The 17,761-nt window shown below is 40.4% G+C and overlaps 1 protein-coding gene across 1 annotated transcript in view; it reads right to left on the bottom strand.

The window, feature by feature from the left end:
* SORCS3 (sortilin related VPS10 domain containing receptor 3) overlaps positions 1–17,761 on the bottom strand; it is a 268,000-nt gene that overhangs the window by 103,326 nt on the left and 146,913 nt on the right. The window contains exon 5 of the mRNA XM_421749.8: positions 2,000–2,073. Coding sequence (XP_421749.3) covers positions 2,000–2,073 — 74 coding nt within the window. The remainder of the gene's footprint in view (positions 1–1,999; positions 2,074–17,761) is intronic.

Here is a 17,761-nt window from a genome sequence, read left to right as displayed (position 1 = left end):
ATTGGTTCAAATCTGTCTTACTTTAGGAAAAACCTACTTCACTCTCCTGGAAAGTGTATTGTCAGTGGGATTCTACTGTTTCTGAGGGGAATAAAGATTTCTAGATCTGTGCCATATCAGCTTTAACAACAGAAGACTTTTATGTTTTCTAAGAGAAGGAGATAATTGAAACAGAGGCTTTTTTCAATGCAGTGATAAAAAAGAGCACTTAAACTACAAAGTGAAGAGACTGCATGAAAAGTAAAGCAAATTGTAGAAAAATCTACATCTTTAGGAGGCAAGTGGACAGAGATAATCCATTAACCATTATTATTAAGGAAAAACAACAACAACAAAACACAAAAAAAAAAACTCAACAACATCTCAGCATCACATTTAGAAAGAGACTGTTTTATTCGCAGGTCAGATCAGCCCTTGGATGTTTTCTTCCAAGAAAGTCACTCCTCTAAGCTCAGCTGTGCTATTTGAATGGTAGGGTACATCTACGCCATAGGACCAGCTATTCTATTCCACAGAGGTATACACCTGGAGAGGTTCTACGCTGATCTGTGTCAAGTGGCCCTAGGCATGAATGATGAAATCAAAATATTTTTTGATAGGTCACCTATCATCAGAACCAGGAGAATATAACCACCTTCTCCTTCACTACCAAAATGTCAACAGTGACATGGTCAGAAAAGACTGTAGATCTTTGATATATTTTGCAGGTCTGTGAGACACAAGATCCTTACAACTTCCTTTTCTACATGGTCAAACATCTCCTTTCACTGTCCAAAATCCAAAGACACACTGAGGCAAATCAGATATGATACAAAAAAGCCATATTTTAAATGTGGGAAACTAAAGCTGTTTAAAGGGACTAGCAGAAGGACCTAGACAATTTGAAAAACCTGAGAGATTTTTCCCCATCACAAAGCATGGAAATACTGCAAATTCCATTTGTAGACATTTTGGCGTGGATTCCAAGTGTTCTTAACGATGATCAAAAATGCAGATTTGATTCAAAAATATTTACATTGTTCTTCGCAATAAGGAGTCAATACCTAAATCATCCAAGTCCTTTTTATTACTGACTCTTCAAAATAAGGGCTTCTGGTTCTTTAATATCTCATCTTTTTGGTCTTAAGTACAAGGCACTTATTTAACTATTCACAGATTCCATAAATCGGCACTTCTGCATACACACACACACTGCATTATCTAGCATGTAGTACAATATCAAGACTGATTCAAGCCCCAGATCCTAGGTTCAACTACAGAAGAATACCACTGGTTTCTTTTCTCTCTCTAAAGTCAATTATTGAGCCTTCAACTGGTGGAGAAATTTGGAAAAGCAGCATGTGAAATAGAAGAGCCTGGAGATAGGAACTAAGTATATTTCATCCTCTGCTTTTAAGACACTCTTCCAATTTTGGATATGAACAGTTGGGAAGAGGAAAGAAAGATAGTCACAAAGCAAATTTTTCGCAAACACTTTGCACATCCTTGGCTCTTACTAGTCAGTAGAAAGAAACTGGCTCCTCAGAGGGTAATTCAAAACAGAGTCTGAGTCATTCTTTCTCCCAAAGGCTTGCATAAGGAGACTGGTCAGGGTGGCTGGCTCTGTGCAAAGATTGTGTTGCAGGTTAAAGGAGCCCTAAGAAGAGTGGAAAAAGAGATGGTCTAATGATCATAGATTTGCCACTGAAGCACTGGGGCAGTTTTTCTGTTAGTGTAAGCAGCTATATGAAAGAAGAAGTAGGCGTTCTGCAATTACCAAGACTTGTATTAATCTCCAGAAGACACCAGCTGATCCTAGACAAGCAAGAGGTAAAAACATGGAGACATTCACCTATAGCTCTGCAAGATACATACTATGGAATGAGCATATAACGTTAATCACAACCAAAATCAAGAGCATATTTAGTGTTCTGGTAAAACAAACAATCTCTTCAAATTAAATATGCTTCACCTCTCTATGATATGCTGAAAGCAAGCAAAGTCAGAAGGCAAAACTCACCAGTAAAACCTGCTTGGAGTGACTCTCTCGTGCATGAGCTGCCATTTTCTCCCAAAGTCGGTAGAGCTGTACAGCTGAAAGACAGAGAGAGAGAAGTATAAACTTTGGGCAAGAAAAGGAAGAGCTGCTGCTTCATAAAGGATTAAAATCTGTTCAGATTAAAGAATAGGAAAAGGATTCTACTGCACAGTTATCTATCAGCTTCACTGCCAGGGATGGCTAATAAGACAATCTCCTCCTCTCATATTTAACCTAAACGGCACCACTGAGACTAAAAACAGGTTGGCTCTTCCAAAACATTTTCAAACATTTTTGTGCTTCTTAATTCTGCTGTCAACACGTTCGCTTTGGCTGCCGTTTGAGAAAGCTGGCAGTCCCCCAGCTTTTTCAGCCCAACAGGAAGCAGGTGATGGATGACATGTAAATTCTTATCATTGGTTAGAATGAAAGATAAATGAGATTAGTTAACATTCTTATGATGTGGTAGATAGTGACTCTATACTCAACATCATGCTGTGATTTGTTTTTATGGTGAGGATTACATCCCTCTCCAGTGCAAGAAAGAATATGAAATTTCTCCTAATTTACAGCTTCCATGTACAGAACAGGGAAGGTCTACATTTTGAGATAGGCTAGGAATCAATCTGCTCAAGTAGTTAAGCATTCAGGATAGTGAAGCAGAAACTTCTTGAAAGCCAAATTTTCAATCTAGTCATTGTGCTGTGTCTTTCTGGCTAGCAAAAGGTGTAGCAACCAAATTCTAATGCAATTCCACACTGTCTCAGACATAGGTTCACTTCACATATACTCTGCTTAACACTACAAACACCATCCCCCAATTAGTTTATCACCCACAATCGATTCACTCACTATCAATTCATGTGTAAGCTGCATTCCTCCAACTTTGAGGTTTTTTTTTTCTTTTTAGAAATAATTACACTTTCAGAAATAGCTGCTCTGCTTTGCAATCACAGAAATAACAGTGTTTTGAAGGGAACTTCAAATAAATTCTGTTTGAAATAAAGTCTGGTTTAATAGAATAAGGGTTGATTGCAGGCTAAGCAGGTAGATAACAGAGCCAAGAAACTTATACATTCGTAACATTTAAACTTTAGGTTCTTAATGGCAAAATGATAACATCTGAGTTAAGGTTGTGCATTTGATTTGCAGTAACTGAATTTACAAATAGGAGGCAGGACCATGTTCAGATTAGAAGGGTTCACAACCTCACGATGTGAACTACGGCTATGCTATGATGGATGACTTAGTGTGTCTGGGGAGATAAACTATACGTGCTTGCACTGAACGTTGAAATTTCCTGAATGATCAGTATCTTTGACCACAAGGATCCAGCAGACACATCAGAGTAGGTCCCTAGAACAATTTACCAAAGGAGATAAGGAAGGACTGTTAAAGCAGTGTCTACACCCCAAGGCAGCTAATTCTTACTGTTTTCACATGACCACGTAGTCAAGCCTGCATAACTAGCAAAAGAAAACTCAAAAAGAGACCCCATCAAACATCTAATACAGATAGTTCCGCAAAGACAAAAGAATCAGATATTTGCTTTTTTGCGAATGGAGAAAATTTCTGTCACTGATAGCTCAAGCTGCCAGTGAATAAAGCGTATCATGGAGAAGAGTAGAAGCAGGTGTCCTCCAATCTCCATGTCAAAATGAGCTCAACTTCTGTAGACTTCAGCCAACGTTGGTGGGCTTGTGGTAAGAATTATTAGGAAAGATTTTTCTGATCTCTGCTCTACCGGAGATCAGACTTCCTATCTGGCTTTATTTCTTTGGTATTGTCACCAGATAAGATACAGCACTATATAACTACGGTTATCTGGACCTCCTCTCCTTTTCTGGTCACCCATCACAGTGACAGTTTAAAAAAAAAAAAAAAAAAGCAAGCTGAGTAACCTCTGCCTCCAAAATAATAATCCTTAGACACAAAATAAAGCATTGCTTATCTTTTTTTATTTTCCTTCTTTTTTTATTAAAGGAACGAGGAAAAAAAAATGCCTTATCTGAATCTAAGAATAGACTTATGAATTCAACTTCAATATTAAGATAACTACCTTCTGAGGGAACATCCTGATTAACATCGTCCTTTTAGAGAGTTACTGAAAATCCACAGTCCAGAAGTGAAATTGGACAGTGATACAACTCTGTCTTAGCATTAGCTTGGTACCTACCAGCAATATTCCTTGTGTCATTTAACATGGTTTCACACATACAAGGACTTGTACACACAGAGTCAAACACAACAGTCACATGAAACAACTTCTCCTCCCTATCCTGACTGCATGTACAGTTTGCAGACTGATCCATAATGCTTTACAAATCCTAGCCTCAGTAACTCCTGTTCATAAGTGGGACCAGCAACCTTATTGTATTCCACAACAGATTAACCATTCTCACCATGAGCACAAAGGATTAGCAAACTATATCCATTTCCTCAGATTCTCTTTTATCTTTTGCCCCTAGCATTTCTTTTTCTTTCACAGCTCCTTAACAGCAGTAGCTACAGATAGCTCAGTGGCAGGAGGCACAATCTCCTTCTAGCTACTTGTCTCTCCCACTGTGCCTCATTCAGGGAACATCGTTCTCTCTATCAAGCTAAAAACCAGAGACCAACTACTGAGTATTTTTTCCCTTCTTTCTATTAAATCTCAGACTGACTGATGGTAGAAAGATTAAATTGAACTTGAAGCCTTTAGGTGATTTCAGACAGAGAGATAAGGAGGATACTTATTCATTGAACCTTCTAGTACCCCTTCATGGCCCTTCTGTCCACCCACCATATCCACTCAACCCCTGGTACCCTACCAGCTTCGTGGATCTCCATTCTTGTTTTCTGTCTGGTTGCCTTGGAAAAAGTCTTTGACAAGATACCCTTAAAGAAGCAGATGATCTCCTTCTATGTATTCTTATACTATTAATTTGAATAACTTGTATTTATTTATTCATCTATTTATTTTAGGCATCCAATTTGAATTCTAACAAGATGATTGAGTCTTAAAGCTGCTTGTTATATGACAACAAATTTCTGAAGGGTATACCCAGACCAGTTCACTTGCATAGTACTATATACAGATGCAAAAGTTAATATTGAATAAATACTCACTGAGTATTTAATACAATACTGAATAAAACTCACAATAAAGACCTTTCTGGTATACATTAAAATTTATCGTATATATGCTCTCCATTCCTCTCTCTTCATGAGAGAAAAGATACATTTTAGATGAGACAACAAATTTAGTGGCAAGTACAGCAGATTTCAATAGAGATTAATTTGACCTAAGGCTGAATACCAAGTGATGGAAGGAAATGAGGTTTGCATGGTGCCAAGATTTTCCTTTTTTAAAGCTCTGCCCTGGCTCCTCAGTGATAAATAATCTTTGGCATTTACACCTCCCAGACTATTCCAAGACATCAGCTCACAAGACAGATGGATTTCAGTATACCAGGATCCTTTTGCCATATACCCATACCATATACCCTTTTGCAACTACCTTGTGTTATTTGACCTGTGCTGATTAATGGAAAATTAAGCCAATTACAGGTCAATGTTTGAATGGGCTGATCCTCACTGAAATTTGGTTCTTATGCCTTGACACAGTTGAAGAGGGCCATGCAGAGGCGACTAAGGAGCAATTCAGAAGCAGAACCCAAAGCAGAAGGACTAAGTCCTGGTCTATGGCAAGTGTGACAAAATTCAATTTTTAATGAGAAGATAAACTCACCATCCTCAGTAACCACCACCACAGCACTTGGCCCATCCCAGCAACTGCTGTTTGAATAAGCAGCTGCCAAAAGCAGACTCCTTCAAATTCCAGTAATGCTCGCAACATTTCATTTAATAGAGACATTTTTTTTTTTCCTGAGATAAGCAGCAAGACCTTTAAAAAGGGAGCTTTATCCCTGATGTCACATTCTTGGCCATAAACGCGTACAACATGCCAGAAACAGTCAGAACGGCTCAGCTGGAAAGATTTATGCATGCACACATGCACACAGTGTTGCATATGAAAATAGTCTCCACGCTCTTCTAGTTCTCCAGTAGAAACTCTCAGGATGGCACACAGCTTTTGCTTTCATGATCTTCTTTGAGGCTGGGATCATTTGTTTTGGGTGCTTTCTTTTCTCAGCAATAGTTAGAAAAAAGTAGGTAATTTTGCTCAAGCCTGGCTTCTCAAAACAGAAGCAGTGTGAGAAACTGGCTGACTTAAATGTCACTTGAAGAGATGGGGAAAAAATGAGCAAAGAAAGAAAAGCCTGGAAATAAAAGGAGCAGATCAATCCCCTGACATTAGTCACCCATATGCTAGTCACGAAGGGTCATTTTTAGACAGGCAAGAAACAGACACTTCCAAAGCTCAATTCCTAAACCAAGATACACTTCTAAAATTGGCTGATTACTCCTGCCTTAGAAACCTTCATTTCACTCCATAGACACTAAAAGTAGCCCACACTGACTAGTGCAGACAGAGGTACCCTCCCTGCAGACTGCACATTAGGTTCCTTGTGCCCACCTTGGCTTGCCTGGTCCTCAATGTGGAAGCATGCAGAAGACTGAAGATTCAGTAGGAGGGAAGGGCCAGCATACAATAGCCTGGGTACACTTACCACAGCAAAGACACTGGTTTTTGTCACGTCTATTACTTCTCAATCAACAGACTAAATAAATTCATAGAAATTTGATATTGATATGCTTTCATGCTCAAACACAGAAGAAGAATTAGGGTATCAGGAACATATTTAAAAAACCAATATCCAAATAAAATCACTCTGTTGCTATATCAGAACTACTGACCTGAGCAAACATCTGGAAAGAATCTCCATAGTTCCATGCCTGCCAGCCAACCATGGAGTGCATTTGGAGCTTGCAAATAATGGTGCCAGATAGAGTGAGCAAGAACAGCTGGACTACATGTACTTACAAGAACAATTGATTTACTATACACAAAATGATGCTTCCTTCCTCAAGACAATACATCCAGCTGATGATGGCATGACATATTCATATGAATCCAGCAGGGTGAAAGTCACCCTAGGGGTAATTACTGGGCAGCAGCTGAAATGAGATAACATGATGGAAGAGGGGGGGCAGGCCAGCCAGGCCAGCCATGTGCTTACAGGAGCATGATCCCGAGCAGTAGCTTGGATTGCTTATGCGAAAAGATGGCTCTGACACCAGAATAGCACAAAAGCAAGCTAACACCTTCTCAGCCAGAGCTGGTGGGAAATATCTACAGAATGTGTGGAGGATTCCTGCCAAAAAATCAAACTGGGACAGATGAAAAATAAAATCAGGTCAACATTTCTGTAGGAAATTGGACTGCGTGCAAATGATCCGCAAAAATTAACTCAGAAAACTAAGTCTGTTGCAGGGTCTTAAATTCTCTCACCAGAAGGAAAAAGATCACAATTACTGGCAAAGATTTAAAGGCTCAGAAATTGAGAAAAAGTTGTTAACTACAAAAAAATTGCAAGATGTGTTTTCTCTCTACACTGCGTTACAGATGAAATTACAAAAGGGAAAGAAGGGGCTATCATTAATATGTCAGGAAGTTCATTTCTAGAAGGAAAATGAGCTTTCTGCAGGAAAAAAAAGTTACAGTACTTTTCAGCTTTTATAGTACAGAACAGAGAAGCTCTGTCTAAAAGCAACCAAAGACTCACCATGTGGGGGAATGTACATAATAACCTCAAACTGAAGATTAAGTGCTAGGTACTTCAGGAGGAGAAACATTTTGAAATACCTTGGAACAATATTCTGCATAGGATAGATGGATGATTCTCACTTCACCCACTGCAAAGAAAGATCTTTTTTCACCACCAAAACTAGACATAGGAATTAACTAATATGGCTGCCCTTACTTGGCAAAAGTAAAATGAATAAAGGGGTTCTGTACTGTCAAGAGATAACTGCTCCAGCAAGGAAGAGGACAAGAGATATAATTACAGTTCTATTACCTCTTATTTATTTCATCTTTAAAATTATACCCATGTCTAGTCACCAACTGTAAGACTGCTCCTGAAGATCAAATCCATCTAGCCAACATGCTCTGCTGAATTTACCACTGACGCTCCAAGCTGCCAAAATATTATTTCTTTTTTGTTTTGATTCATTGTTTCACCATTTGAAAATGGTGTCTTTTTCATTCAGCTCCAGCTGAATCCCAAAGACAATCTCTATAACTTCTCATTCATGAGCTTTCATGAGGCACCTCCACAATATCAAGCAGAAACCATAATAAGACATGAAGGCTTCTGTCACATTCAAGCTGATGTCCAGCTGAGGAATAATACCTTTTCCATACCACCTTGCTTTGCTGGGGCTGCAGAGATCTAAAGATGGGAAGTTCTTCAGGACCTTCAGAGAAGGTAAATAAGAGCTTCTCATTCTCTTCCCCTGGCACAAGCTGTCCAGCAAAACATCCTTGTCAGCTCCATACTAAAAAAAGCAATAAACATATCCTATGTCCTGAGCCAAAACATCAGCAGCTGGAGGAGATGAGTTTAGGTGAAAGAAATCTACCAGCACCATATTTATGGACTTTGTTTACATAGAATTGTAAAAACTAGTAATTGTAATGAAAACAAATGGACCAGTTTATCTCAACACTTTGATTTCTTTTCCAGGTGATTAAGGGTTGCATGAAGACAACTCATTAGAGCCCAAGGCTTCACTCTAGCACAGAGCAATCAGACTTTGTTAGGCATGGATAAAGAATGTGTCCACAGAGTGCTGTGTGCCCAAGACCCACCAGAGCTGCTCATTTTGCTATAGATGTTATACAGGAAAAGGCACAATGGAAACAGACTGTTTTGATGAGAATCTGGTCTAGAGAGAAATTAAATATTAGATGCATTTGTATCATCTCTCTCTCATACAGGAAAAAAAAAAAAAAAAAAAAGGATCAGAAGATGGGTAGTTTTCTTCATGCTTTAAAATCTTTCACTGAAATATTTCACATGCCAGCTGGCAAAAGTGGTTCTTAGGAAAAAAAAACCTCAGACTACACCATTATAAAAAATTGGTCAGGGATCTTCTGTGCAAAGCCATAAAACTTTGGAAGTCATAGAATCATAGCATTGCTCAGGTTGGAAAAGACCTTAAAGATCATGAAATCCAACCGTAATGTTTAACTTCACATTGTAATTGTACAGCTCAATCCAGACCTGGCTTATAAAGCAACCTCACCAGGTCTTGCACCAGTATTACATTTTGTGGTTTTACAGTTAAATAAATAAATGCTTTCATCTGATGGGTCCACTCACAGTAGTTGAATTTGCTTAAAGCAGATGCTCAAAGCAAAACCTCCCTCACTCTGCTTCTCCCCTTCACTTCCAAGATAAAGTGGAAGTGGATTATGGTGGTAGAAAAAAATGTCTCCTCAAAAACCTTCACATTGCAATTTCTCTTAAGCCTAATTGGTACTGAGTACACTCAGCGAAAAAAAAAAATGCCATTTCTGCTGAGAGCACAGCATATCTTTTGCTTTTCCACTGCATGACTGGTTTGCAGTGGAACAAGTAGTCCAGATACAGCTTCAAGAGGAGCGATGATGTAAATGTGTGTTACTAAAGACATTAAGGCATGCTTCGGTCCTGGGTGAAAAGAGCCTCTCTTTTCCTCTAGTTACTCTCCCAGCCCTAAAATGCTGGACTTGTCCAGAACCAAGATGAAAAGCATACTTTCAGATTCCTGCCTCTCTCACTGAAGAACTGGATGAAAAATCACGTTCATTTTGGTCACTCAAAGTACATCTCAAACATTTATAATTAATTTAGTTTTAACAATGTGCATAAGGAACTATAAATAGAAATGCCATTTTGAATGAAAGCTCACTTTTTTGACTACTTTACTATTCCTTAATTCCTGCCAGTTCAAATACTCCAGAATTAATTCTAGAGTCTAAGGGAGGGCTAAGGCTGAGTAACTTGCTGCCAACAAACCCTTTGTGATTCAAGTTTAGTTAATAAATGTTATTGAAAACTACAGATATTATAGGAGGGGGGGAGGAAGAACCCAAAACTGATAACGAACCCTACCAGAATATGAGAACAGAGATAGACCTAGCACATGAAGCAAGGTGTGGTGCATGGGGACATGATTTCCCACATCAGTGATGCAGAGTGTGAGACTAGAAAGTGACGGGGCAGGGATGCAAGGGAAGAGAAGGACAATACTGAGACTGCGAGGAGATCAGAATGGTATGGAGTTGGCAGAGGGGCCACCTGCTGCCAGGGTCCACGAAGTGCCCTAGGTGATGCTTCTGCTAATATTTCTTCCAATGGCACCCAGGGGCAGAGAAAGGCCTGTTCCAGCTGCTGTTTTACTCCCTTTTCCCCTAGGATCAGCTGTTCAGTGGTTACAAAAGACTGAGTCAGCTCTCTGGCTGCTGACTTTTCTTCCTCTGAGCTGAGTCGGTCCCTCTGAAGCCCAGTTTATTCTCAGCTTAAAAACCATCATATCGGTCTGAGGTCTGTGCTAACCAGATCCACCAGCTGCTCCACCAGGGAGCTCTGTGCTCTTCCTACCCCACCTGGAAATTCTTATTTGCTCCAGGGGCATCCACACTGTACCTCTTTAGAAGCTCATTCAGTCCTTATATTCCAAAAGTTTAACAATAAGGGGAACTGAATGGGAACCACACGTCTGATAGGAAGATTTTTCTTTTAAATGTGCTTTATTGCATGATATATGCCTTTAATTAAAGCGCGAGCATCTGTGTACATTCATTGCTATTACAGACCAATCTTTCATCTTTATTAAACATAATACTACAGCAGGGAAAGCAGTTGAGGCTCAGACATTAGCCTGAGCAAGACATAAAGCTACAATCACACGCTTGACTCTTCCTTGCCTGCTTCCTTTGCAAGCCCCTACAGCACTTTCTGTAGGGTAACCTCCGTATTATGCAAAACAAGGTTTAATGAAAAGCTTTTGTTTTTTGTTTTTTTCCCCAGGATAGAGAGATAGATTTCACATCACCAAAATACCTTCCAAATTCATAAGATTTTTCTGAGTTATTTCTTTTAGCAGAAAAAAACTATCATTTCTGGGTATTAAGGAGAAGGGTTTGAATGGATTTTTATTCTGAGACATAATTATTCATGTAAAAAAGTTCAGATGGCTAGAAAGAAAGAAGCATTCATCTGAGCTCAATCAAAAAGCGCCATTTGGGCAAAATTAGAGCAATGCATTTTGCTTGAGGTTAAACTGTATGTTATTTAACACACACCCTGCCACCCATTCAGCTTCAGTTTTCCTTCCATATGCATCTGCACAGGTCAGAGAGGCTACTCAGTGTGGGGCTCCTCACCCCACAGTCACTGAGCTGAGATGCACCTGACACTGCCCAACTCACACAAAAAAATGAGCTAAATAAAACTGTTCTCCTTGCTGAGGCTATCACCTCCTTGGCAGCAATCACACAGAACAGAAAATAAAGTTCTCCTATTTGGAAGCTCTCGTTAATCCTGCTCTGATCCCACCTTTCTCCTCTGCCAGAGACCACTGCAGCCTCTCTGCAAGCACACGTGATATCACAGCTGTGAAGCTTGAGGGGTTTACTCTGCTCAGTGACATTAGCACATCAGCCCAGATGTGCATTCACAACAGCTAAGCACTTTGCTCTCTTTGGCATGGGTTTCACTCTGTCTGAGGCAAAGTAGCACACACCAAGAAATGCATCGCAAGTACAGGTGCCAAACAACTTGGAGGGAAGTCAGACAAAGGTAATGAAAAGTGACCCAAGGAGAGAGATTCCAAGAGTTGAATGCATACAATTACTCCAGAGACTGTAAAAAGGAAGCGCAGAATCGCCTACCCGTATGTAAATAGCATAACACCAGCAAATGGGAAACTCTGACAGGATTTAAACTGGATGACTGACAAAAAGAGATAAAATTAAGAAGTTAGTACTAAACTAAGGCTGGTACGAGTGAAAAGGCAAAGACTGATATTACCAACCCTTAAAGAACATTCCTAGATAGGGTTCTCAGAATTGCAAATACTCATTTTTAATAATTTCCTTTCCAGTTTACAGCTAGTCTTACTACTTCAAATGGCAATACAGTCTGCAAAGGGACAAGGGAGACATATTCTCCCTCCTGCCTGTTAAACGACCCATAAGCCAGGAAGGATGGCACAACTGATAACTCCCTTCACTCCCTCCAGCTGCATTCTGGTGGTTGAGCCTTATAGCACACATCTACAAACACCCACAACACACTGTGCTATGCCTTTTGGTCATGGATATGCCCCAGATGCAATCCAAGAAGGTTTCTGGAAAACTACAACAAATGAATTGGCACTATCTAAGAGGTGTACAGGTCCTGCACTGGGACTTTACTTTTACGTAAAATTCTGGTCCCCACACACATCCTGGCCTTGGTCCCATGCAGTATAGTGAGCAGAGCAAAGTCCACTATAGCCAATGGGAGTCTGGTGCCCCTCAAATTTGATAATAAATGCTGCCTGTAAGACAACTGTGACTGTGAAATAACTTCTATGAGTAAAAAGGTTATAAAAGGTAGAAAACTTCAGCTTCTGATTGTGCAAAAGGTGCAGGCTTAGTCCAGCAACTACCATCTCCCACTCAAACATCCCAGCTCTTTCACCAACTTCTACAATTCCTCTAGGCCATCTTTATTACCTCACACTTGTCATATCCCATCCTATAATAAATCAGGGGAACTAAAATTTAAGATGAAATGGACCATTAAGTCTTGCTTTGTTGAATGCCTCGAGTGCCAAAGCAAACTTGCTTCTATGAGTTAGAATAAATTGCATGATAAAGAAACAGTTCCTCAGCTTCACCCTCCGTCTACTCAGTCAGCTCTGGTCTCTGCCAGGTGCTCTGCTGGCTTGGAAATGTTCTTAAGTGTTATTCTTAATGTAACATTCTTAAAATGTGGTGGAGAAATTCTTTCTTGTACCCTGAACATCAAGTGGTCTCATAGAAAACAAGAGATGGTGCCCTCCCTGGGCTTCACAGTGCTCCAGTTCATCCTCATCCAAACATGCAGAGATGGATAAGTACCACCCATGCACAAGCATGAAGGGCAGCATACAGATGCTTACAGGAGGAACCCAAATGAACAGCATCATTGCAAATGCCAACCACCATCAGGAACAATTTAGCTTGACAGCTGTAGCTGAAACTGTCACTGCACCGAGGCATCACTGCCAGAAAAATCACCAAATGAGAAACTTGCATGTTTCAGGGATCTCCCAGGGCTACTGGGCATACACCATTTACACTGTCACCTCTGATTCATCCATCATCCAGTTCCTGCAGTCAAACAGTGGAAAATTGTACCTTTGGAATAAGTGAATCTGCAATGGCAAATCATGCAACAAAAAGGACGTTCCTACCTAACCTCTCTCTGTATTTTATGTGGTGGCTATACTTAAACTTAACCCCATTTAATTCAAATGCTAGGTACCTTCAATCCACTTCATAGAGCAGGGGCATGAGGGGGCATGGAAAGCAAGCCTGATCCAAGTCAACAAGCAGTCTACAATGAGTTAATCAATATAAAGCAACATTAACTCCTGAAGGTGGCCAGACTTTTCAGTGATTGAACAGCATAATTCTTAGGATAGCGGAAAACTGCAGAAGAAGAACAAAGCAGCCTTCTCCATGCTGTCATTAAAAGAAAAACACAGGTCATCTGGATAGGGAACAACAGACTTGATTTTGCAGCAGGCCTCTTTCAGGTTTGTCACATCCATGCCGCTGGGTATGCATGCATAGCTCTTCTGGACTTAGAGATCTAAGGAAATCAACTGGCCCGCAGCAAGAGCTGTGTTTGTAAGAGGACAAAACTAGAGTCCTGATTTGACAGCAAAACTTTTGATGACACCGCCGTGCTCCTACTATATGGCAGGAAAGGCCCCCTGGGTACACTGTATTCTGCTAACATATTATTTGTACGTGCTGTTTTCTCTTCAACGCTGCAAATATAAAGTGCTACCAAATTCAGATGGTTTATGATAACTGAACCTCTAGCAAAAAAAAAAATGAGATGCCCAAGGTAGGAGGCTGTGGGAAGAATCAGGGTTTCTTCCTTTGCTGTAAAGAAACCCAAGAATTTTCTATAAAGCTTTGAGTTTTATTGCTTATTTAGTTGTGGTTTTTTTTTCCACTTGTCCTTTTCTCAAAAATTTCATTCCTCATCCTGGTCCCCCAGCTCCTCCTTTTATCACACCCACTACACTTTGGATGTACCAAAATATTACTGCAACATGCCCTAACTTTCATTTTATAGCCACCCATGGTCCTATAAAAATCAATTGAACACAAACCCAAAGAACTTTATTACAGTGGAAGAACATCTTGTAAGTGTCACAAAACTGCTGTGGGGTTTCTACTGCAGAAGTCCAGACTTGCACACAGATATGCACACCTGCTAATAAGCAATCCATTGGCCTTCTCCCAGACAACCTATGTGGAAGACCAGGTTCAAAAGCAGACCAAAATAGAACTGAAGACAAGCAGTATTTGCAATGATAAATAAAGAGCTCTCTTGAAAGGGTAAATGGAGCACAGCAGAATGATGCTGGAATCGGTTTATGGAAATCTTGGCCTTTTCTTGTTTATTTGTTTTTCTTTAGAGATAGAACTTCTAGTCTTCATAACTGCAAGGAAGCAATTGAAAAATATCAGTTCCAACCTGACCTTAGTCACAGAAGCATCAGAAGAAACCTAAGAGAGGACAACCAGAATTACTCAAACACGTTTCGGATTTTCTTTCTGCCCAACTCATCACCAGTTCATGGCTTCTAAGATCCTGGGATTAGTAACCCTGAGGTGCTAGACCAGAAAATCCATATACTGGTCTACTTGTTCACCACTGAGGCAATGAGCACAAAAAGCTGAAACCCACACTGCATTACCAATGACAACGTGTGACTTTGAAACAACCCTGCTTACTAAGGGTCAAAAGACTTCAGGCTGTGCCCCTGGCAAGTTTATGCTCCAGAATAGCATTGGTTACATGCAGCTACGATCAGAAGGAAAAAAATACCAGCCGAGGTGAATTTCCATATATCAAGCTTCAGCAATGGAAACAAATAGTCACCTTTGCATAAGCAACAGCTTAACACACAGGCAGATGAGCCCACCAGGGACTCTGTATCTCTCAGCAGACAGATTTTTGGAAAAAAAAAAACCTGCACACTGGAAGGAGTAAACTGCATTTATCTTGTTTTCTCAAGGGAACAGAATATGCTGCAAGTTTTCAGGCCGGATCTTCCAGACTTAAATCGCCATTTTCCTGCTAAAATCAATGGACCCACATTCAATTTCAGCTGCTACATATGTGACTGCATGCATCTTTTGTAAACCAGCTCAGGTGTGCTATTAGATCAGGTCATGGTCCATTTACCTGCTGAAAGCAAACACTGGAGGCAGAGATAGTTTGGAGTGATTCACTAAGAGGAGAGAGACAGAGAAACCTATTTGTGAAGAAAAATCTGAAACAGAACTGGGGCCACATACCAGCCTCCAGTATTACAGAGATCTGCTTCATACAATAGCCACTAAATTATTTGAAATGATATGTGTGAGCTTTTTAGTATACTGCTGTGCTACTATATAAACAAAGGGGCCTCTCTGCCCTGTGGTACATTTACAATTACAGCATCTGCTGGCATGAAATTCCCACACAGAGCTCTTATCCCAACTGTGTTGGAAATTCCGCCAGCGTATGAAGCCTGGGAGAAATGAGGTTGCAAGAGGGACTCCTATAACTTTTCTACAGCGTCATCCATGCCAGTGGAAAGGAAAACAACATGATTTAGGAAGCCTGGGTAAATTCACAGCTCTGCTACTGGTTAGCTGGCTAAACTTGCACAACTCACTACACCTTCCTGTGCTTTATTATCCCTCTAAATTTCTCACTGCCCTACTTACTGTGCCTCCGTATTGGCAATGATAAGGCCGTGTCTCCTGAGCCATTCGGGCTTCCTTCTCCTGACAGTGGAAGGCAACATGACATAGGCAGGACAGTGATAACACAGGCAAGTCCTGGGTAAACCAGATGATTCTTTCTGGTCATGGGATGAAGGGAGCTGCTAAGGGCTGTGTGGTGCAATCCTCATCAGGGCATCCCAGGGTTTAGTAAATCCAGTTGCACTTCAGAGAAGAGTGGTGGAGAGGAAATGTCAGCTCCTGTCTGTGAACTTTTTGTGGAGTTTTATTTTGTTGGCCTTCAGTTATGCACCTGCCAGCTGTATAAGCACTTACAGAAGACAGTGGTACAGATAAGATACAGTAAGACAGTTATGTTAAATGGATGTGCCATGCCCAGCAGCAAAGCACTAGGCGGGTACTACCATCATGGCAATGGACTCCCAAGAGAAATAAAATCAGAGATTTCTGTGTGCTCTAAGGTCAGCTTGTATGATCTGATGGCTAAGCTGGGCCCTGTGCAACCTTACCAGCTTTCAAATCAATTGTAACTTAAAGGTACTATAGCAGCTAGAAGCAATGTAGTAGGAAGGACTTTGGTTCTCAGTACTACTAACTACAGCCAAGGTTCTGCATTGGGCTCAAGACTGCATACATACTAATGGCTCCCGTCATTGGACAGTTCACTTAACCCTTTTCCCCAATACTAACATTGTTTTTATGTTCTATAAATATGCCATGGGTTCAGCAGCTTTTAATAAGAAGCTGAAACAGCCCTGAATTAGAGAGAAAAGTGAGAGCAAAGGAAAGCCTGCTATTCCCACTCCTGACCGTAAATTCCTAGTCTGGCACATAGAAATGCACCCTAACAGACTGCCCCATTTCTTGGTTACTGATCATGTAGAAAATAACCATGTGCAGGTACATCGATGGTGGGGAAGGACACCATCTTCTCCCCTCAGCATTATTCATCCAGCTAACCACCCAAGAGCACTGGCCTATCCTATCCCAGTCATCCTTCTTGGATGACATTAAAAATAAAATATTGTCTTTATTAAGTGGCCCACTGCCATCCTAATGTGCAGTACTTCTAAAATAGAGAGGTCTAGTATTGTCAAGGCAATGTGCAAATACTAATTAATGCCACCATTATCCAGACAGAAAGAATCATCCCTGTTGGGCAGACTTCCCATTGTTCTCAGCCATCTGAATCACTGACAGTAACGAGGGCTTCTGGGCCCCCTGAGCCTTCTGGGTAACACATGACCCTTCCTGTTTAACAAAACATAACAGCTTTTCAACTGTCACCTTCAAGAAAGCACACTTGGTTGGAGGGAATGAAATGGTGTCCCTCTGTATTCAATTCTACATGCCTCCGGTCATACCTTCAGTTGCTCCCAGACACATCTTCCCCCAGGCTATGGCTTTAATGTCCTGAACTGTTAAAGAAACATGAGAGTATAGCAAAATCCATGAGAGAAAAACTACTTAAAATGCCAACACTAAAAGCCCTTATGCCCACCTCACTTGTATGTCTTTGCAGGCTCTTTGCAATAGTGGAAGACTACCTTTATAACCACTTCACACCCTAATTTGTAAAGGCCAACTCATTTACTGGCATTAATCCAGGAAAGCACTTATGCAAACTCTTAAAGGTAGGTCCAAGCTAAAGCATTTAACTGCTCTGACATCAGGCAGGATTACCTTTTTTTAATACTAAATTCTACATTTTATAGATAGAGCTATTCAAAGTGAAATTTTGATGACAATTCGCAGAAGTCTGTGTTCATTCTCACAAGCACATTTCTATTATCTTATTTGCAGTATTT

This window comes from Gallus gallus, chromosome 6, assembly GCF_016699485.2.
Source record: "Gallus gallus isolate bGalGal1 chromosome 6, bGalGal1.mat.broiler.GRCg7b, whole genome shotgun sequence".
Taxonomy (NCBI): Eukaryota; Metazoa; Chordata; class Aves; order Galliformes; family Phasianidae; genus Gallus; species Gallus gallus.
The sequence above is the reverse complement of the archived record's forward strand: the minus strand, read 5'-3'. Positions and strand labels throughout refer to the sequence as shown.